This window comes from Rhea pennata, chromosome 2 (genome assembly GCF_028389875.1).
Source record: "Rhea pennata isolate bPtePen1 chromosome 2, bPtePen1.pri, whole genome shotgun sequence".
NCBI classification, from domain to species: domain Eukaryota; kingdom Metazoa; phylum Chordata; class Aves; order Rheiformes; family Rheidae; genus Rhea; species Rhea pennata.
In genome coordinates, this window is record NC_084664.1 from 155,846,311 (window position 1) to 155,862,285 (window position 15,975).

Sequence of the window (15,975 nt, forward strand, 5' to 3'; positions counted from 1 at the left end):
TTTATAAGCACATTTTCAAAGGTAACAGGGAATCAAGCTGCTAGTTCTCAGTGATATTCATTGCGAAATAGGTGTTTACCTCTTCCCTTTTCCTTTCAAAATTCCACTTCTTCAAGTCAAAGAATATATCAAAAATATATACCTGATATTATCTTTAGCTCTCCTTTTTTCTTCAATATATCTGTGAGTTTCTAATCTAGATTCTGGCGTATACGGTGTAGGCTCCTCCCAAAATCTTCTGTCTTCTTCATCTGCAACTTCTTCCCATGTTTGCTGCTCTATTTCCGACCGATGGTTTTCATTGTCACGTAGGTAGTCTGGGCTATACAAGATCACATGGAATATTATTCTAATAAAATGATGGAATAATAGCTGCTAATGAATTCTTGGAAGAATATTTGTTTTTACCTCAATGTATATAGCTGTGTAATTTCTCTTGATCTGTAACAGTATCTGAGAGATTTACAATAGAAGACTCTGGTCTTCTTTCATTGATCAAAAAAAAAAAAAAAATCCTACAAGGAACTTTACTGCTAATGGAAATATTTAGATGGAATGTATTTCATTAACTCAACTAAGAAATGACACTACAGTGATGCTTTGAAAGCCTAAAGATATTTCATCAGAAGAATTTCAGGGGCAGAATTTTCAGATGCCTTCACAATTACAAGGTGAAAGAAAACCTGCAGTCCCTGTGATGATTAAGTATTCCCAACTGTAGGCAGCAGCAGAACAGAAGTTTATAGGATAGCAACTTTTTACTTAGGCATTTCCTCAAGTGTTGTTTTCAGAACCTGAACCTCTTTTCCTTTAGCCATAAGCCCCAGCAATCTTCAGAAATTCTGTATCTATACAGGGTTAAATCTAAATTTATGATACGTTTGTAATTTATGATAGTAAATTCCATAACCATCTCTATGAAACTTAGACTCTACTGGACTAAAAATAAGATGAATGGCAACTGCAGTGAAAGATGACCCCAGATATAAATTCTTGTACTGTCTAGTTAATTTTAATAATACTAGGTAAAAGAAATGTAGGAATCAAAATCCCATAGCCTCAAAGGATCTGTAATATCCTGTTTCACTCTTTAGACCTAATAATGCTAAAGCAATAGAAATTACAGGTGAACCATGGCTTTCTCCGGAACCACTGGAAAATATGCATTGCTTTACATAGCAATTTCCAGCTCTCCTACTGGAGGAAACTATCAATCGTACTACTTTGGTAAAAGTTAGCTTGTAATTCTGGGACAAAAATTCTGTTGTACTGTCTGTAAGTCTGTAGTTAGTTATATTTTTCATTGGAGATAAAAATGCATGAGGAGAAAAAAATGTTATAAGAAAGGTATCTTTTTTAAAATATTGTTGATTACTGTTTACCTGTCAATTCCAAGCTTAGATTCTGTTTGTTTTTCTTTTTTGTCCTTCCTTTCTTGCATCCTTCTTTGAGCATCTTCTTTCTCTCTGGCTCTTTTGAGAAGGTAAGCTTTTTCCTGTTCTCTGATTTTCTGCTTCACTTGTGGATAGTTTTGAACTGCTCGAATCCTCTCAGAACGTTCTATTTCTTTACTATCCAGACACTTCCCAGTGAGGAAAAAAAAAAGAGGTAAATGAGAAACTTTATATGTATTCAAATCAATAAATCCATTAAACATTAGCTTGCTTTTGACAGATGACTTTCTTTAGAAAACTAAAATATGCCTTTCAAAAGTAATCCACAGTGTAGCTCTACTTGTATTAGAAAAAAATTGAGAATATTACATTGCTACTAAGACCTAAAGATAATATTGTGTGCCTGAAAACTGTTTTTTCGCATTTTATAACAACTTCAGTTTGTCTAATTAGACTAAGTAGTAGACTAACCTCTCTCCATGCCTCTTGCCATTTAGACCTCTCTTCTTGCCATTTACACTTTTCCCTAAACCTTCACATCTTCAAAAATACTGTGACTATTTCATTGCTCATCCTGGCAGCATTATTTAAATTCAATCAATTTTTGTAACACACTATTGAGAACACCACATATATTTATTAATAGGCTGTCTTTTTCAGGAAAAAAAAATTTGAAAGTTATTTGATTTTTCAGGAAATATCCCAAAGTTCCCAAACATGCATAGTAGAAAGAGCTTACTCAAGATAATGATGCCCTTCTTAGCATATATTCTGCAAAAGTCCTATTGTCTTTTTTATTTTTGTGTAAAAACCTCCCAGTATATACAAGATAAAATGATTCTTTTCCTTTAAATTAATGGTCTTATGTGGGAAGATTTGCTTAGATATGTTATCTTTCATAACAACTATATCACAGTTCATATGGTTGTTCAGGTTTCATAAAACAGTTGGGTCAATTAATGGCCTGCTGCTGCTAAATGGGGTGATTCCTTTGCCTTCTCTGAGCCATTCCTGGTGTTCCTTGAGCCATTTCTGGTGTTCATCTCACCTTGATTCCACTTACAAAACTATTAGAAAATTATTTTGCTGTGTTAGTGTACTGCTAACAAAGTGAATTGAATCTACGCTGTAAGAAGTTTGCTAAGTGCCAGTGCTCCTCCAGGAAAAATCTGAGACCATATTTCAGGAAGTCATTAGCTCAGCTCACTCTTTTTACAAAACCTCATTCTCAAAGTATCTATTTACAAGCACTGTAATCTAGTGCTTTTTTTTTACCATCAACTTCTATCCTTGTATTTGTTTTCACAAAACATTTAAAGGTACAGTACCAATAAACTGGTAACTTTCTGCAGTCATGAAAATAATTTAAAAATACATTTTGAATTAAAAAAAAATATATGAGCAAAAGGTCATAAATATTCTGTGAACAGTATTGTGTAATATCCTGTAGACAGTAAGCAAAGTTGTCTTAATATTCTTCCCTAATGCATTTACTTTGTTTTTTGTATGAGTATGTTTAGTCAATCATAGAATCATAGAATCAGTAAGGTTGGAAGGGACCTCTGGAGATCAGCTAGTCCAACCCCCTGCTCAAGCAGGGTCACCTAGAGCATGGTGGGCAGGGTTGCATCCAGGCAGACTTTGAAGATCTCCAGAGGAGACTCCACAACCTCTCTGGGCAACCTGTGCCAGTGCTCCCTCACTCTCACAGGGAAGAAATTCCCCCTCACGCTCAGGCAGAACTTCCTGTGCTTCCATTTCTGCCCATTGCCTCTTGTCCTGTCACATGGGGCAACTGAAAAGAGTTTGTCCCCGTCCCCTTGACACCCTCCCTTCAGGTGCTTGTACACATTGATCAGATTCCCCCTCAGTCTTCTCTTGCCCAGGCTGAAGAGGCCCAGCTCTCACAGCCGTTCCTCATAGGGCAGGTGCTCCAGCCCTCTGAGCATCCTCGTAGCGCTACACCGGACTCTCTCCAGTAGTTCCATGTCTCTGTTGTCCTGGGGAGCCCAGAACTGGACACAGGACTCGAGATGAGGCCTATGCTATCATTAAAGGAAAATGCATCATTTATGATTACTCGTTACTGATTTAGACATAAATAAAATATAGTTTTAAAAATCTTACTTTCAGTTGATGAAGAGTTGCGACCACAAATTGTCTATAACCTTCAAATTCTGTACATGGGTTCCCCACTAGAAACAGTTCCTTCAGATGTATGTTATATTTTAGAACTTCAACACTGGAGAGTTCACCAATAAAATTTGCTGTCAGGTCAAGTTTCTTCAGCTCTTCACAGCCTGAAAAATCGTTATTCATTCTGTGCATAATATAAATATATATACCATACATACATAAACATACGCATACATATACATGCATGCACACACACACGCACATGCACACACACAGGCACCCACAGATTCGATTGGCAATAACACTGTTGCCTGCATTTGTCTTGTGTAAACTAACTTCATAGTATCAGTATGTATCTTTTCCAAGCTAGAAGTGGGAGAGTGATTCACAGCTATGACTTTTTGACATCACAGTTTTTATATAGAGGAAAAATGTGCCTAAAGTACAAAATATGAAAACTTATGATTAATTTTATCTCTATCAAAACCTTGTGGTTAGTGATTGTACACTAGATCAACTATTAAACATTTCATTTATAAATAAGTTAACTTCAGTCTGAGGAGGGTTCCCTTCCTCAACTGCATCTTTCCCATGTGGCTAAATGAGTGTTTAACTGTTTCAACAGAGTTAATCTTAGCTAACATCATTCAGGCACTGAAATTATGTTTTCTGTAAATTCACTCCAAATGTTTTATACTTCAAGAACTCAACCATTGTCATGAATGTTTTATCACTGTTTAAATGGCAAGAACATGTGATTTATAACCAATCATTTTAAACATAAACTCCAGCTTATCCAATAAAATGGAAAATCAGGTTATTGAAAGATGAACTACAAGAATGAACTGTCAGTGGGGAACTTCAAATCCCCAGAAAGTTTCCTCCATCATTCATTGTCTTTCTTGACTACAATAATTATGCAAGTTTGGGGAGTATTGGGGCTTTTCTTTCTTTTTTTTTTTTTTAGGACCAAAGCTAAATTATCTGAAAAATACTTAAAAAAATTTCTCAGACTCTCCTTTTATCAGACTCTATCCAAGAATAACCTTTATTTTAAGAATAAAAACGTTCAGCTAAGCACGAGCTTAACTATTGTACTCATCACTGTAGCCACATCTTTTTCTTTGCAGGTCTATTTGGCAAGTATTTTATGCGTAATGGAGCTGAAAGAGAATAAACAATTCAAAATGATTTACTAGGGGGTTTAAATAATCCAATTTGTTGCAAGATGTTCTCCCAAAGGTTTTGACTTCTAAGTAAATTACAAATTACAGTAATAAATGTGCAGCCTGATAGAAGAACTTAAAATTTACTGGCATGAGAACTAATGCAAGTTGCTCAATAAATGTAATGTACTGCCTATATCTTCAGCTTTTAAAGACTCATGTTTAACCTGTTTTGTTATTTTTTCCATATGGTTTAATCTATCTTCTTCAACCAGTTTGCTAAATGTTAAAAAAAAAAAAAAAAAAAAAAAAAAAAAAGAAAGAAAGAAAGAAAAAAAAAGTTCTTTTTTCTCATTGTTCCCTCACCGATGTGGACATTTGAAAAAATTATAGCAACTAGCCTAAGCAAGGTCAAGAAGGAAAAAGAACTCAAGTCAGAAATGATTCAGATAATACAACATGTGTTTACAGATGGCTTTAAACCTTAGAATTTGATCATGGGAAATGCTAGATCTTTGTACATGTTATTATATTGATGGGATAAAGGGTTAAATAGAGATAAAATAGACAAGACCTCACGTAATAACAGAGAAAATAATAATCTGAAAAACTCCACAAAAACACTCCGGACTGCTAATGCAATCTGCGCACAGTCAAGAAACATTACAAGAGAAACACTTTTTACAGTTTACACAGCATTAAAAAAAAAATTACAGTATTCTAATTAACGTGTATCAGAGACTATACTTATCTTTAGGGTGTGGAAATACTAATTCTGTATGGGGTTCAGGAATAATTTTGAAATTTCTATTATTTTAGGTATTAACAAATAGAGATGTCATAGATGGCAACAGTGGTGGGCGAATATGCAAAGAGTAAAAATTAAAATAACTTCAAGAAACTGCAATCACAAAATTTCAACATTGGAAGGATTTGCCAGAAAGCAGCACAACTGAAACACTGTACACTAAATTTAAAGACTCCTTCTGAGCATTAACTAAGTATCATTACTAGTAGGTGTATCTGATAACTTCCATCCTCCTACATTAGGTCGCAATTCATGTATTTCAAAATGATAAGACAAAATATTTTGTTTAAAAATCTTACCTTCCAGATTTTCAATTCTTTCAATGTTGTTCAAAGCTATATTTAAATATTCAAGCTTCTTTAATTTGCCCACATTTTCTGTAACAAATATACATCTGTTATATCAGTTCTCTTGATTGGAAGGACAATGATTTTACTTGCCTTTCTTTGCTTCTAGCAAACAATAAAGCAAAAAATGTGATGCACAAACCAGAATATGTATTAGACTACCAGATGCATATTCTTAAATATTACTATCAAGATGAAAAGGGGAAGTTTTCTGAAAAATGCAAATTAAAATAAAAAATAAAAAGAACAAAGAAGGCTATTAACACATTTTTTATCAGAAATCCAAAATGTAAGTGTACAGATACCAGAGGACTGCTCAAAAGCATGGTGAAACTTTCCATTCATCATGAAATTCAGAGATATCAGACCATATTTTAGTCAAGTTTTATAAATTATATTGTTTTACATTCACTTTGATACAAAAAAATGGCTTCCTTAGTATATACTTAGTTTTTAAAGTTCTTTTGTCTATAGCACTAATACCAGAAACTTAAGGAATACATCCACATTGTATGATACTTGGCAGAATTAAAGTTGTTTTAAATAAAGCCTTTACACAACACAGACTCATTGTGTCTAAAATTTGTTATCTGTAAAACAGTATGACTATATTATAATAAGAATCTAGTTTAGGAAACTGCCTTTTCAGCTGATATTTTTGTGGCAATTCAGTTTTTTTGATAACTTTAGGATTTATTTAAATATCTGATATTAGAAAAGTTTTAAGAAAATAAAAAATCAGGTAATGTCATTTTCAGCTAGGATCATCTTAAATATACAATTAACTGAGGAGCAGGAGTGGGTTGGCCCACAATTATGGGATCTCCTCCATCTTTTGTGTTTTCACTAGCATCATTGAAGCACACCAATGACACAAGAAAAGACAATTCTGTTAAAAGTAATTGCGAACAAAACAATAACTTAAACCAATCTGCTTTTCTGCCACAAACCTGAAAAACCACCCTGAGGAACACACTAGCATTTTAGAAAACAAGTATTACTGGTCTATCTCTTTGATTCCTCAGGGCTGATGTTACAGTGACATTTTGGTAATACTGTGTTCACGTAAGCGACACTTTTCTTCCCTGCAGCACTTCCTCCCACAATGTAGTTTTAAAGCTTTAGGATGCTATATGCTAAATGGAAACCATTGTAGGAGAGAAAGAGATACCATTTGATGTTTGCTCTCAGAGGAGAACAGAAGTAGAAAGTATGGTTTAATCCTAGAAAAAAATGTGCCGGACAGAAAGGCAGTTAAAATGGAATGGTACATGGGGCACGAGGAAAAGTTTTACATTGTTTGAGACAAGGAGAAAATTTAGCAGAGAATGTATCCAAGAACCATCCCTGACAGATTAAGACAATTTGACAGAAATAGATGAGCAAAGTGTGTGGGGGGTGAAGTTTGTCTTTTTAAATATAAGTAAATATCTCTCTATATATACATATCATATAAATACAAATATAAATCTCTTTAGTGTCATGGTGATAAAACCAGAGTACCAGCAAGGACACATTTAACCCAGTACATCCACTGGGCTGCTGTTTCTGCCAAATGTAAGACAGTAGACAGGTGCCAGTCAAGGACAGGAACATTCTGTATATCCTTCTCTCTTTTTGAATGTTTTTCAAAGGTAACCCCCTAAACACCCCAATCTGGATCTGAAATGTACAATTTTCACCATGAGCAATTGAAATGAGGAGGTCAGCAAACTGCCGCATGTTCTGTCACAACAGATACCATTTACTCCTTTTCAACTGTACAAAGGAGGTATAGAAGGAACTTGGCAGCAACTAACTTCACCACACCAGTTCCAAAAGTGAGTGAAAAATGCAAATACTATTTGAGATACAAGACCCATCTGAGATACTAATTGGACACAAGACGCATCGTATAACTTGTGACAGGTGAAAATCTCTAAAGATCTTCCGACTAAAAACCCCACCTAACAAAATCACAAAGTTTATCTCATATTCTAATTCACAAACTGCACTGATTAATCACTGCACATACTGTCCCTGCTGAGACAAGCAAAGAAATTAAAACAGGGAGATTCATCTAACCAACTCAGATCCTGTCTATAGCCGAGTTAGTCATCTAAACTCTTCTATAATCAATAAAGAAAAACAGGCTCTTCAAGGTCCAATCTATCTTACCTTAAATTGGATGTCTAAAACCAGTGAACCAAACCATTCTCAAAAATATGCCCTTTCCTCTCCACTGGTTATAGCAGGAGGCTACAGTAACTGCCTTAGACATATATATCTAAAGTTAGATTATATGAATCCTATCACCTAGTTTACTAAGACCTTGGAATTATATATTTTTCATAATTCACTAAGGCATAATGAAATTAATTTCTCAGCAAGGACTCATTTATATTAGGCTGGCTGTTCATTTTTTTTAGGGTATTTCTATGATGGCAGCGTCTGTACACATGATGATATGAAAGAGGTAGTGTTAAACCCAACGGTATCTTGCATTTTTCCCCTTTTCCTGCTGTTTATAGAAAAGAAAACAAGGCCTCATCCATGCAGTCATAGCAGCTGAGCAACTATACCTTCTGTGCACATGGATTGCTTACAATTTATTATCTGATCAGTAGGCAAGTCCGATCTTTACGACTGCATCCTGTCCCCTTTAAGAGACAAGAGAGAGACATCCTAGCAGATCTGAAACAAACCATACAACTACGGTATTTTGAAGTGTTTCTGGACCTGACATTTGCTGTGTGCACCACACAGAAAGGTTGGTAGCCACTAGGAAGAACTACTTCCTAATCTCAATACTTTGCAAGCTAATCCCCAACAGCAAACCTTTTCATCAGCACTCATATAGTGCTATTTTTTAATTTTTGTGTTACGGAAGTGTTATCTTGGAAAGTAGTTATTATACAGAAACATATGGAAGATGGAAGTTATATGCTCTTCCAACTCCTACAGTTAGATTACAGTAACATAAGAGTGAATCTCTTGAAAATAAGATTGCCAAAAATATCTTGTGCCCAAAAAGCATTAATCTGAAAACTAGTGTGATATATCACACTAATCCAAAGGAATGAAATAAGAGGGTTATCAAAGAATGACATGAAGTCTTGTGTCTAAAGGACATAGCAAAAGAGAGAAAAAGAATTCATTTTCATAGAATCATAGAATCAGTAAGGTTGGAAGGGACCCCTGGAGATCATCTAGTCCAACCTCTCCGCTCAGCAGGGGCACCTAGAGCACGTTAGACAAGGTTGCATCCACGTGGGCCTTGAAGATCTCCAGAGAAGGAGACTCCACAACCACTCTGGGCAACCTGGTCCAGTGCTCCGTCACTCTCACATTGAAGAAATTCCCCCTCACGCTCAGGCAGAACTTCCTGTGCTTCCATTTCTGCCTATTGCCTCTTGTCCTGTCACACGGGACAACTGAAAAGAGTTTGTCCCCATCCCCTTGACACCCTCCCTTCAGGTGCTTGTACACATTGATAAGATCCCCCCTCAGTCTTCTCTTCCCCAGGCTAAACAGACCCAGCTCTCGCAGTCGTTCCTCGTAGGGCAGATACTCCAGCCCTCGGATAATCCTCGTAGCTCTCCAGTAGCTCCATGTCCCTCTTATACTGGGGAGCCCAGAACTGGACACAGGACTCCAGATGAGGCCTCCCCAGGGCTGAGGAGAGGGGCAGGATCACCCCCTCCCTCGACCTGCTGGCAACACTCTTTCCAATGCACCCCAGGAGACCATTGGCCTTCTTGGCCACAAGGGCACATTGCTGGCTCATGGTCAACTTGTCATCTACCAGCACTCCCATGTCCTTCTCTGCAGAGCTGCTCTCCACAAGGTCAGCCCCCAGCTTGTCCTGCTGCCTAGGGTTATTTCTCCCTAGGTGCAGGACTCGGCACTTGCCCTTGTTGAACCTCAGGAGGTTCCTCTCTGCCCAGCTCTCCAGCCTGTCCAGGTCTCTCTGAATGGCAGCACAACCTTCAGGTGTATCAGCCACTCCTCCCAGCTTGGTATCACAGTAAACTTGCTGAGGAGACACTCCATCCCCTCATCCAGGTCCTTGATGAATAAGTTGAACAGGATGGGACCCAGCACTGAGCCCTGGGAGACGCCACTAGCCACCGGCCTCCAAGTAGACTCCGTGCCACCGATCACAACCCTCTGAGCTCTGCCTTTCACCTAGTTCTCAATCCACCTCAATCTACCTCAGTCTACTTCAATCCACCTTTTAGTCTTCTTCTGATGGGATAGAGCAGTAAAAAACAGTTTCAAAAATTTTGTTCTATCTGGGAAATATTCGTCCACTGTAAGAAACGCAGATGTTACCAATACAGCTACTCCCTTCAAATTTCCTGACAAGCTTCATTAGGGTAGGGCAGGACCAAGAGGACCTTAAAGTCTTTGACAATGAGTCTTGAATCTCACCCTAAAATTTTATCTTTTTCTTCCTCTTAAGGAACTCTAAAAGGATATGCTAACATTTTTCCGGAGCACTTCTGAATTTCCCTTCTTGATCTGCACACTACTTGCAGAGACTAAGCTTTTCCAGACCAAGGTCTTCCTTTGTATCTTTCTGCGCAGCACCTAGCAAACACTTGAGCCTATTCTATGACACCACAAAACACTGGCCGTATGAAGTTATAGCTTCTCCAGTAGTACAGGAGGACCACTGACACAGAAGTTATCTTTATGCACAAAGGCAATTGCTTTATTCGAATGAAATTATTCTAGTGTTAACAAAAAAAATCCATATGTACAAAAACAGAATTGAAAAATGAGCATATGGAAAGCTAGTGCTCTGATATTACAGTTCATGGTAAGAATTAAATGCTTATCTTTTTTATTTAAATTAATTTAAATTAATCTTAATACATCTGTAAAATGTCTTCCAGACTCATATTTTAGTGACTTGTACCTCAGGAGAATCTTTTTCACTTAAAATTTTTCTTGGAAATTTTTGAGCTTCCTAGCAATCTATTAAAATAACGGAACAAAGATGCTCAAAATCTTGTAGGAACAGACCCACAAAGAAATTTTCTGCAGTTTTCCTCTCTGCATGTCCTTTAAATATAACTAAACAGCTTTTTTTTCTGATTTTAGAATTATGTATGTAATTACATTTTAAAAGAAACATACCCAGAAAATACTTACCAATTTTTGGAATTAGATTATTTTGAAGATAGAGAATTTTTAAATCTCGACACCATTTGTCAAGATATTCTAGTTTTTCTATTTCTTGCTGATGTAAAGAGATTTCTTCCAGTGAAAAAATCTCACAGTTGTTATGTTCCGCACGTCTTCTAACAAGATCTTCAGTGACTGAAAGAAATATTAGATGTCGCTGGAAAAGATTTTCTTTTAGTTATTTTTCCTTAAGACTTGAGAACATCTGACTTAAGAACACCTTATGAAATCATTTAGATTTTTTTGTCCCAACATAATAAATAGGTATTCAGAACAAACACCAATAAAATTAAAACCTGCTACATGAGGCAGTAAGTGCCAACTACTTTAGCCCATTTGCCACAGTATACCTAATTTGTTAAACAGCCCGAGGCCACTTGTAAAATTCAAAAATCTAAATGAAAACTGCTGAGTCTTACAAGAGTATAATACAGCCCTTGCAAAAATTAATCCAGCATTCACTATTTTCAGTATATTTCAGGTTGCAGATTAATTAATGTAGACAAGGAATGGAGTGCTTTATGGCCTTTTATTTCATAGTGCCAGATGTTCACATCACAGATAGCTGTAAAAAAATAAAAATAAAATAACTACTGTGTGTCATCATATTCTTCTACCACCACCGTGTGCACAGAAATAAGCAGGATGAATGCTGAAAATTGATACTTTTTTTTCTTGTCTGAGGCAAAGCCACAACTGATTCGTGCTTATAACTGTCTGTGTTAGGATAAAATTTAATCCTAAATATTTCTTAGGTACTATGAACTCATGAGCAGCAAGCAAAATAGTTTTAGTGGCCAAAAATCACCAAAGATCTTGGTTCAGAATTTTCATGTAGTAATATTTAATGCTAGGAAATCTTTCAAACAATGAAGATCTTCAGTATAAGGAAGGTAAAACAAATCTGTGAGAAATAGTGCTTAGTCTTGTACTAGATGCTATTACCTAAAGAAGATTAACCTTTCAAAAATATTCTGAAAAAAAATAAAATGAAAAGCACATATAAATATAGAGATATATGAGAACAAATTGTCCCTGCCATGCAATTAAATAAAAAATGTTCTTTCTTGGCTTATTTATCTCAGGGAGGTTTTGTCAATTTGCCTGTTTTTATTATTGGTCCTGAAATGGCAGCACATGTGCACATCAACTGATCTATTAAAAGCTGGAAATTCTATTGAACAATACAGCCAAAATTCATGTGTCAATGTAGCTCCTCTATCTACAGCCTTTGGGAAAGGGCTGAAACAGGTTGATTTACATAATTTATTACGCACAGATGACCAGGGCTAGATCCCCCCTTGCTAAAAAGTCACTTAGTTCTGTTTGACAGATTTCCAACTGACACATGACTTACAGAATTTTCTAACAGTGATCATGACCTGCATACAGGACTAGAGAAACTCCCTTAACCACACAGTGGTAGGATGAACGTTGCTGAGAGCTGCCTTATCTCTGGGGAAAGTCTGACATTGCTTATATTACTTATTTTCAGCTTACTATTTTCATTACAGAGATCCCTCCGAAGAATGAGCTCTTACTGTACTTTGGGTAAACGTCACTATATTGAAAATGATCTAAGAGGGACACTCGCCTGCACATAAAGCCAACATACTGGGAGAGATAAGCGTTTTGGGGAGAAGTAGTAGTGCATCTAAATAACCATCTTTCTGTTAACATCCTATTGATCTAATTTGAATAAATGAACAGAGAAAATAGGAAAGTGGCAATAATCATGACTAAATATTTTAGTCTTCAGAGAAAATACGAAAAACATCAGCATTTCTAACAATGTACTTCGCAAATCTGTTGTAAATTACAGAACGAATGGCCTGCTCACTAATGTGTTTAGTGGCAGATTAGTATTTCCAGTGCAAACAGCAAAAACAGTTTAAGCAAGAAAACATCACTGTTTCATAGTCTGCACACACACATGCACATATATCTGTGAGATATTATGCTGTATACCCTTCATCCAAACTCCTCTGGACAGAGTCAGATTTCCTTTTGCTGTCAAAAAGAAGTTTGCAGTGATTGTTGCAATGCTTATACAAAAATGTCCACTTTCATTTCCAGGATGGCTTGCAAAGCAAAGGCAATCCTTTGCTCTCGAAGCTACAGTGGCACTTTAGAGAGCTATTCTGGAGACCAGCTGTAGGGATCTGAATGGATATTTGACTCTTTGTATACTGTTTAGTACTAGTTAAGAGGACTGAGGGAAACATACCACAGGATGTCTGCAAAACAAAGCAGTAACTTTGAAATAAAAGCGAAAAAAGAATTTCCAAGTCAATGGTAAAATACAAATTTTTTTCACTGACACTATAATAAAGTTACCCTTTCTGGATAGGCGTTCAGGCCAAATCAGGCATAGCAACAAGGAATATTATCACTAGCAGAAAAAATTAATGAGGATTCATCTTTAATTCGTAGGGCTGGTACCTTCTGTTTTCAAAGATCTTGAGATGCGATGTGTGAAAAACTAACTTTTGGCTCACGAGCCACCTCTCAGTATGAAAGTGGGTTGTGAGACGTTTATTAGCAGCAGTTCCTTAGGCCGGCAAGGAAGGGCCCCGCGCCCCTGGCAGACAGTGAAGGAGACTGCGCCGCGGAGCAGGGGCCTTCCTCCGGAGCTGCTCTCCCGCCTGGCGCCTGTGAGCCCCCGGCCTTTGGGGCCCTACTATTTCACCTCTAAAAATCGCAGTTTCGTAAATAGCAGTCAATTTAAATGCCAAACAGATGGATTTTAACTTCACTCAAGGGCTTTATATATATATATATATATATATATATATATATATATATATATAGTATTTGCATTTGTGTTTTTTTGAATTTTTCTTGTGTTACTGATGAAACATCTGCTTCAGCTATGTCTCCCTAATAATAACAACAATAATGATAATAATAATGATAAGAATAACGAATTTCCACAGAGTGCTGGATATTTATAATTGAATGGAGGGCTGGGACGACACTCGCAGCTCCAGGCCCAACCCAACGGTCCCCTGAAGCGGCTCCCTTGGCAAGGGACCCCCCCCCACCACCACCACCAAGGGGTCCGTCCCCGGGGCAGGGGCGCAGGCGGGAAGGAAGGAGGGGCGGCGGCGGCTGCCCGCGACACTCACTGCGCACCATGGCCGCTTCAGCGCCGCGCCGCCGCCGCCGCCATTACGGGACGCGCCGCGCTGCCATGGCAACGCGGCGGGAGGGCGGGCGGGAAGATTCCCCTCCCCCCCCCCTTCACCATCTCTGTGGCGGCGAGGGGAGAGGTTCCCCCATCCTCCCCGCCGGGGCTCTTCCTCTCGCCTGCGCAGGGAGAAAACCGGCTTATTTTATAATTCCGGAGTGAGCGGGGGTCCCACCACGTTGCCCTGCTTCGGACCCTTTCATTTGGCTCCACCACACGTGAAGCATCTCCTCCTCTGGCCCGTCTGTAACACACTTTCCTCGTGCTCCTCCTGCTGACTTACCGCCTACTCTGCCTGTCATATTTTGGGCCAAAAGCGCGCGTTTTTAGGTCGTACAGAACCACACGGGCTCGCTGAGCCGGCCTCCTGCCGCCGCGCGCGTCCTCGCCTCCGAAGGGCTCTCACCACGGACGGGCCTTGCTCCGCGGATCAGGGCAAACGGGCATATGTCCTGCCGGGCGCGTGGTTACTACACCTCCCTACCGTCTGCCGGCGGCTCTCACCTGCCTGATTTACCGCAGTGTAACTCTACATTTACCTAGTAAAGCTACAGAATAAGAGCGCCAGCTGTTACTACCGCTGTTAGTTGGCAGCTCATAAATTGTCATGTCCAACGGTTGCTATTTTGCAGACGATATAACGAAGTATCATGGCTTCACATACTTGATTAAACTAGTTCCCGACTGGTAAAGTTGTGACACCCTAAACCTGAAAGAAGCTGGATGGGAGATGGGACATTGGGTAGTATTTGGGACTAAACATTTAAAGACATCACTAACGAGCTTTACAGTTTTTTCATCTAACCCTTATCTGGTGATCACCAGTCCAGCTGAACACAGATAAAAGTATTCAAAAATACTGTTTGAGCATACAATGATAAAGTCTTTTTCAGACTTAAGTTAGCTAAGCATAGGTCTTCTTAGTCTGAAGGTCAAACCTCAAGCTCATCTTCTACTGGAGTAAATTCACACGTAGGTTTAAATAAGGTAGGATTTTTTAAAAAAATGTTTGAATTCATTTAGTAAATCATGTGCCTCTAATGCAATACATGAATGTCCCCCTGGTCACTCTGCAACTTTCTAATTTTATTGCCATTTTGCAGATAAGAGACAGGAGGTGTCACTGGTTTAAAGCTGGAGAGTTTTGTGGAGATAATGAGACATAAAGGAGTAGGCAGTAGTTTATACACTCATAGTTTAAATTCCTAATTTATCCTTGCCTATTCGACCACATAAGTGGCAAGTTCACATGAAGGACAAACATGTTTACACAGTTGGTTAGATGGCACCACCTTGTGGCCCAAGAACCACAGAAAAAAAAAAAATGATAACACTGCAAATGCTTCCTCTTCCTATTAATTTACTTTATAAAAATTGCAGGCCCTTTGGGATGAATACTGTTACAGCTGCATGTTTTACCAACACTATTAATTTTTTATTTGAGATAATAGCTTGTATTTAAGGTAATCAATTTCAAAAAGTAGGAGAAAAAAATCTTGTTCTTGCTATCCCCCATATTTCAAATGCTGTGTCGACGCTGTATTACACAGAAATACTTAAATTATTTCCTTATATAAAAGTACATTTTTCCAGCCTTTAGCAGGGATTCTATATGATAGCACTGAAGAAAGTAAAATAAAATCAACCGTGCATTAAATTACAAAGTCCCCTCAGAGACGCGTGCACAGACCTGGCTCCCAGGCCACTTCCCCCTACTCGCCGGCTGCTCCGGCTTGCTAATCAGTGGCAATGGCACGCTGCC

General features: G+C 38.1%; 1 protein-coding gene across 1 annotated transcript in view; it reads right to left on the reverse strand.

Annotated features, from left to right (window-relative positions):
• DNAAF11 (dynein axonemal assembly factor 11) overlaps positions 1-15,975 on the reverse strand; it is a 40,634-nt gene that overhangs the window by 21,187 nt on the left and 3,472 nt on the right. The window contains exons 2-6 of the mRNA XM_062570633.1: positions 10,991-11,158; positions 5,804-5,881; positions 3,522-3,694; positions 1,383-1,582; positions 143-322 (exon numbers count right to left, since the gene is read on the reverse strand). Coding sequence (XP_062426617.1) covers positions 143-322; positions 1,383-1,582; positions 3,522-3,694; positions 5,804-5,881; positions 10,991-11,158 — 799 coding nt within the window. The remainder of the gene's footprint in view (positions 1-142; positions 323-1,382; positions 1,583-3,521; positions 3,695-5,803; positions 5,882-10,990; positions 11,159-15,975) is intronic.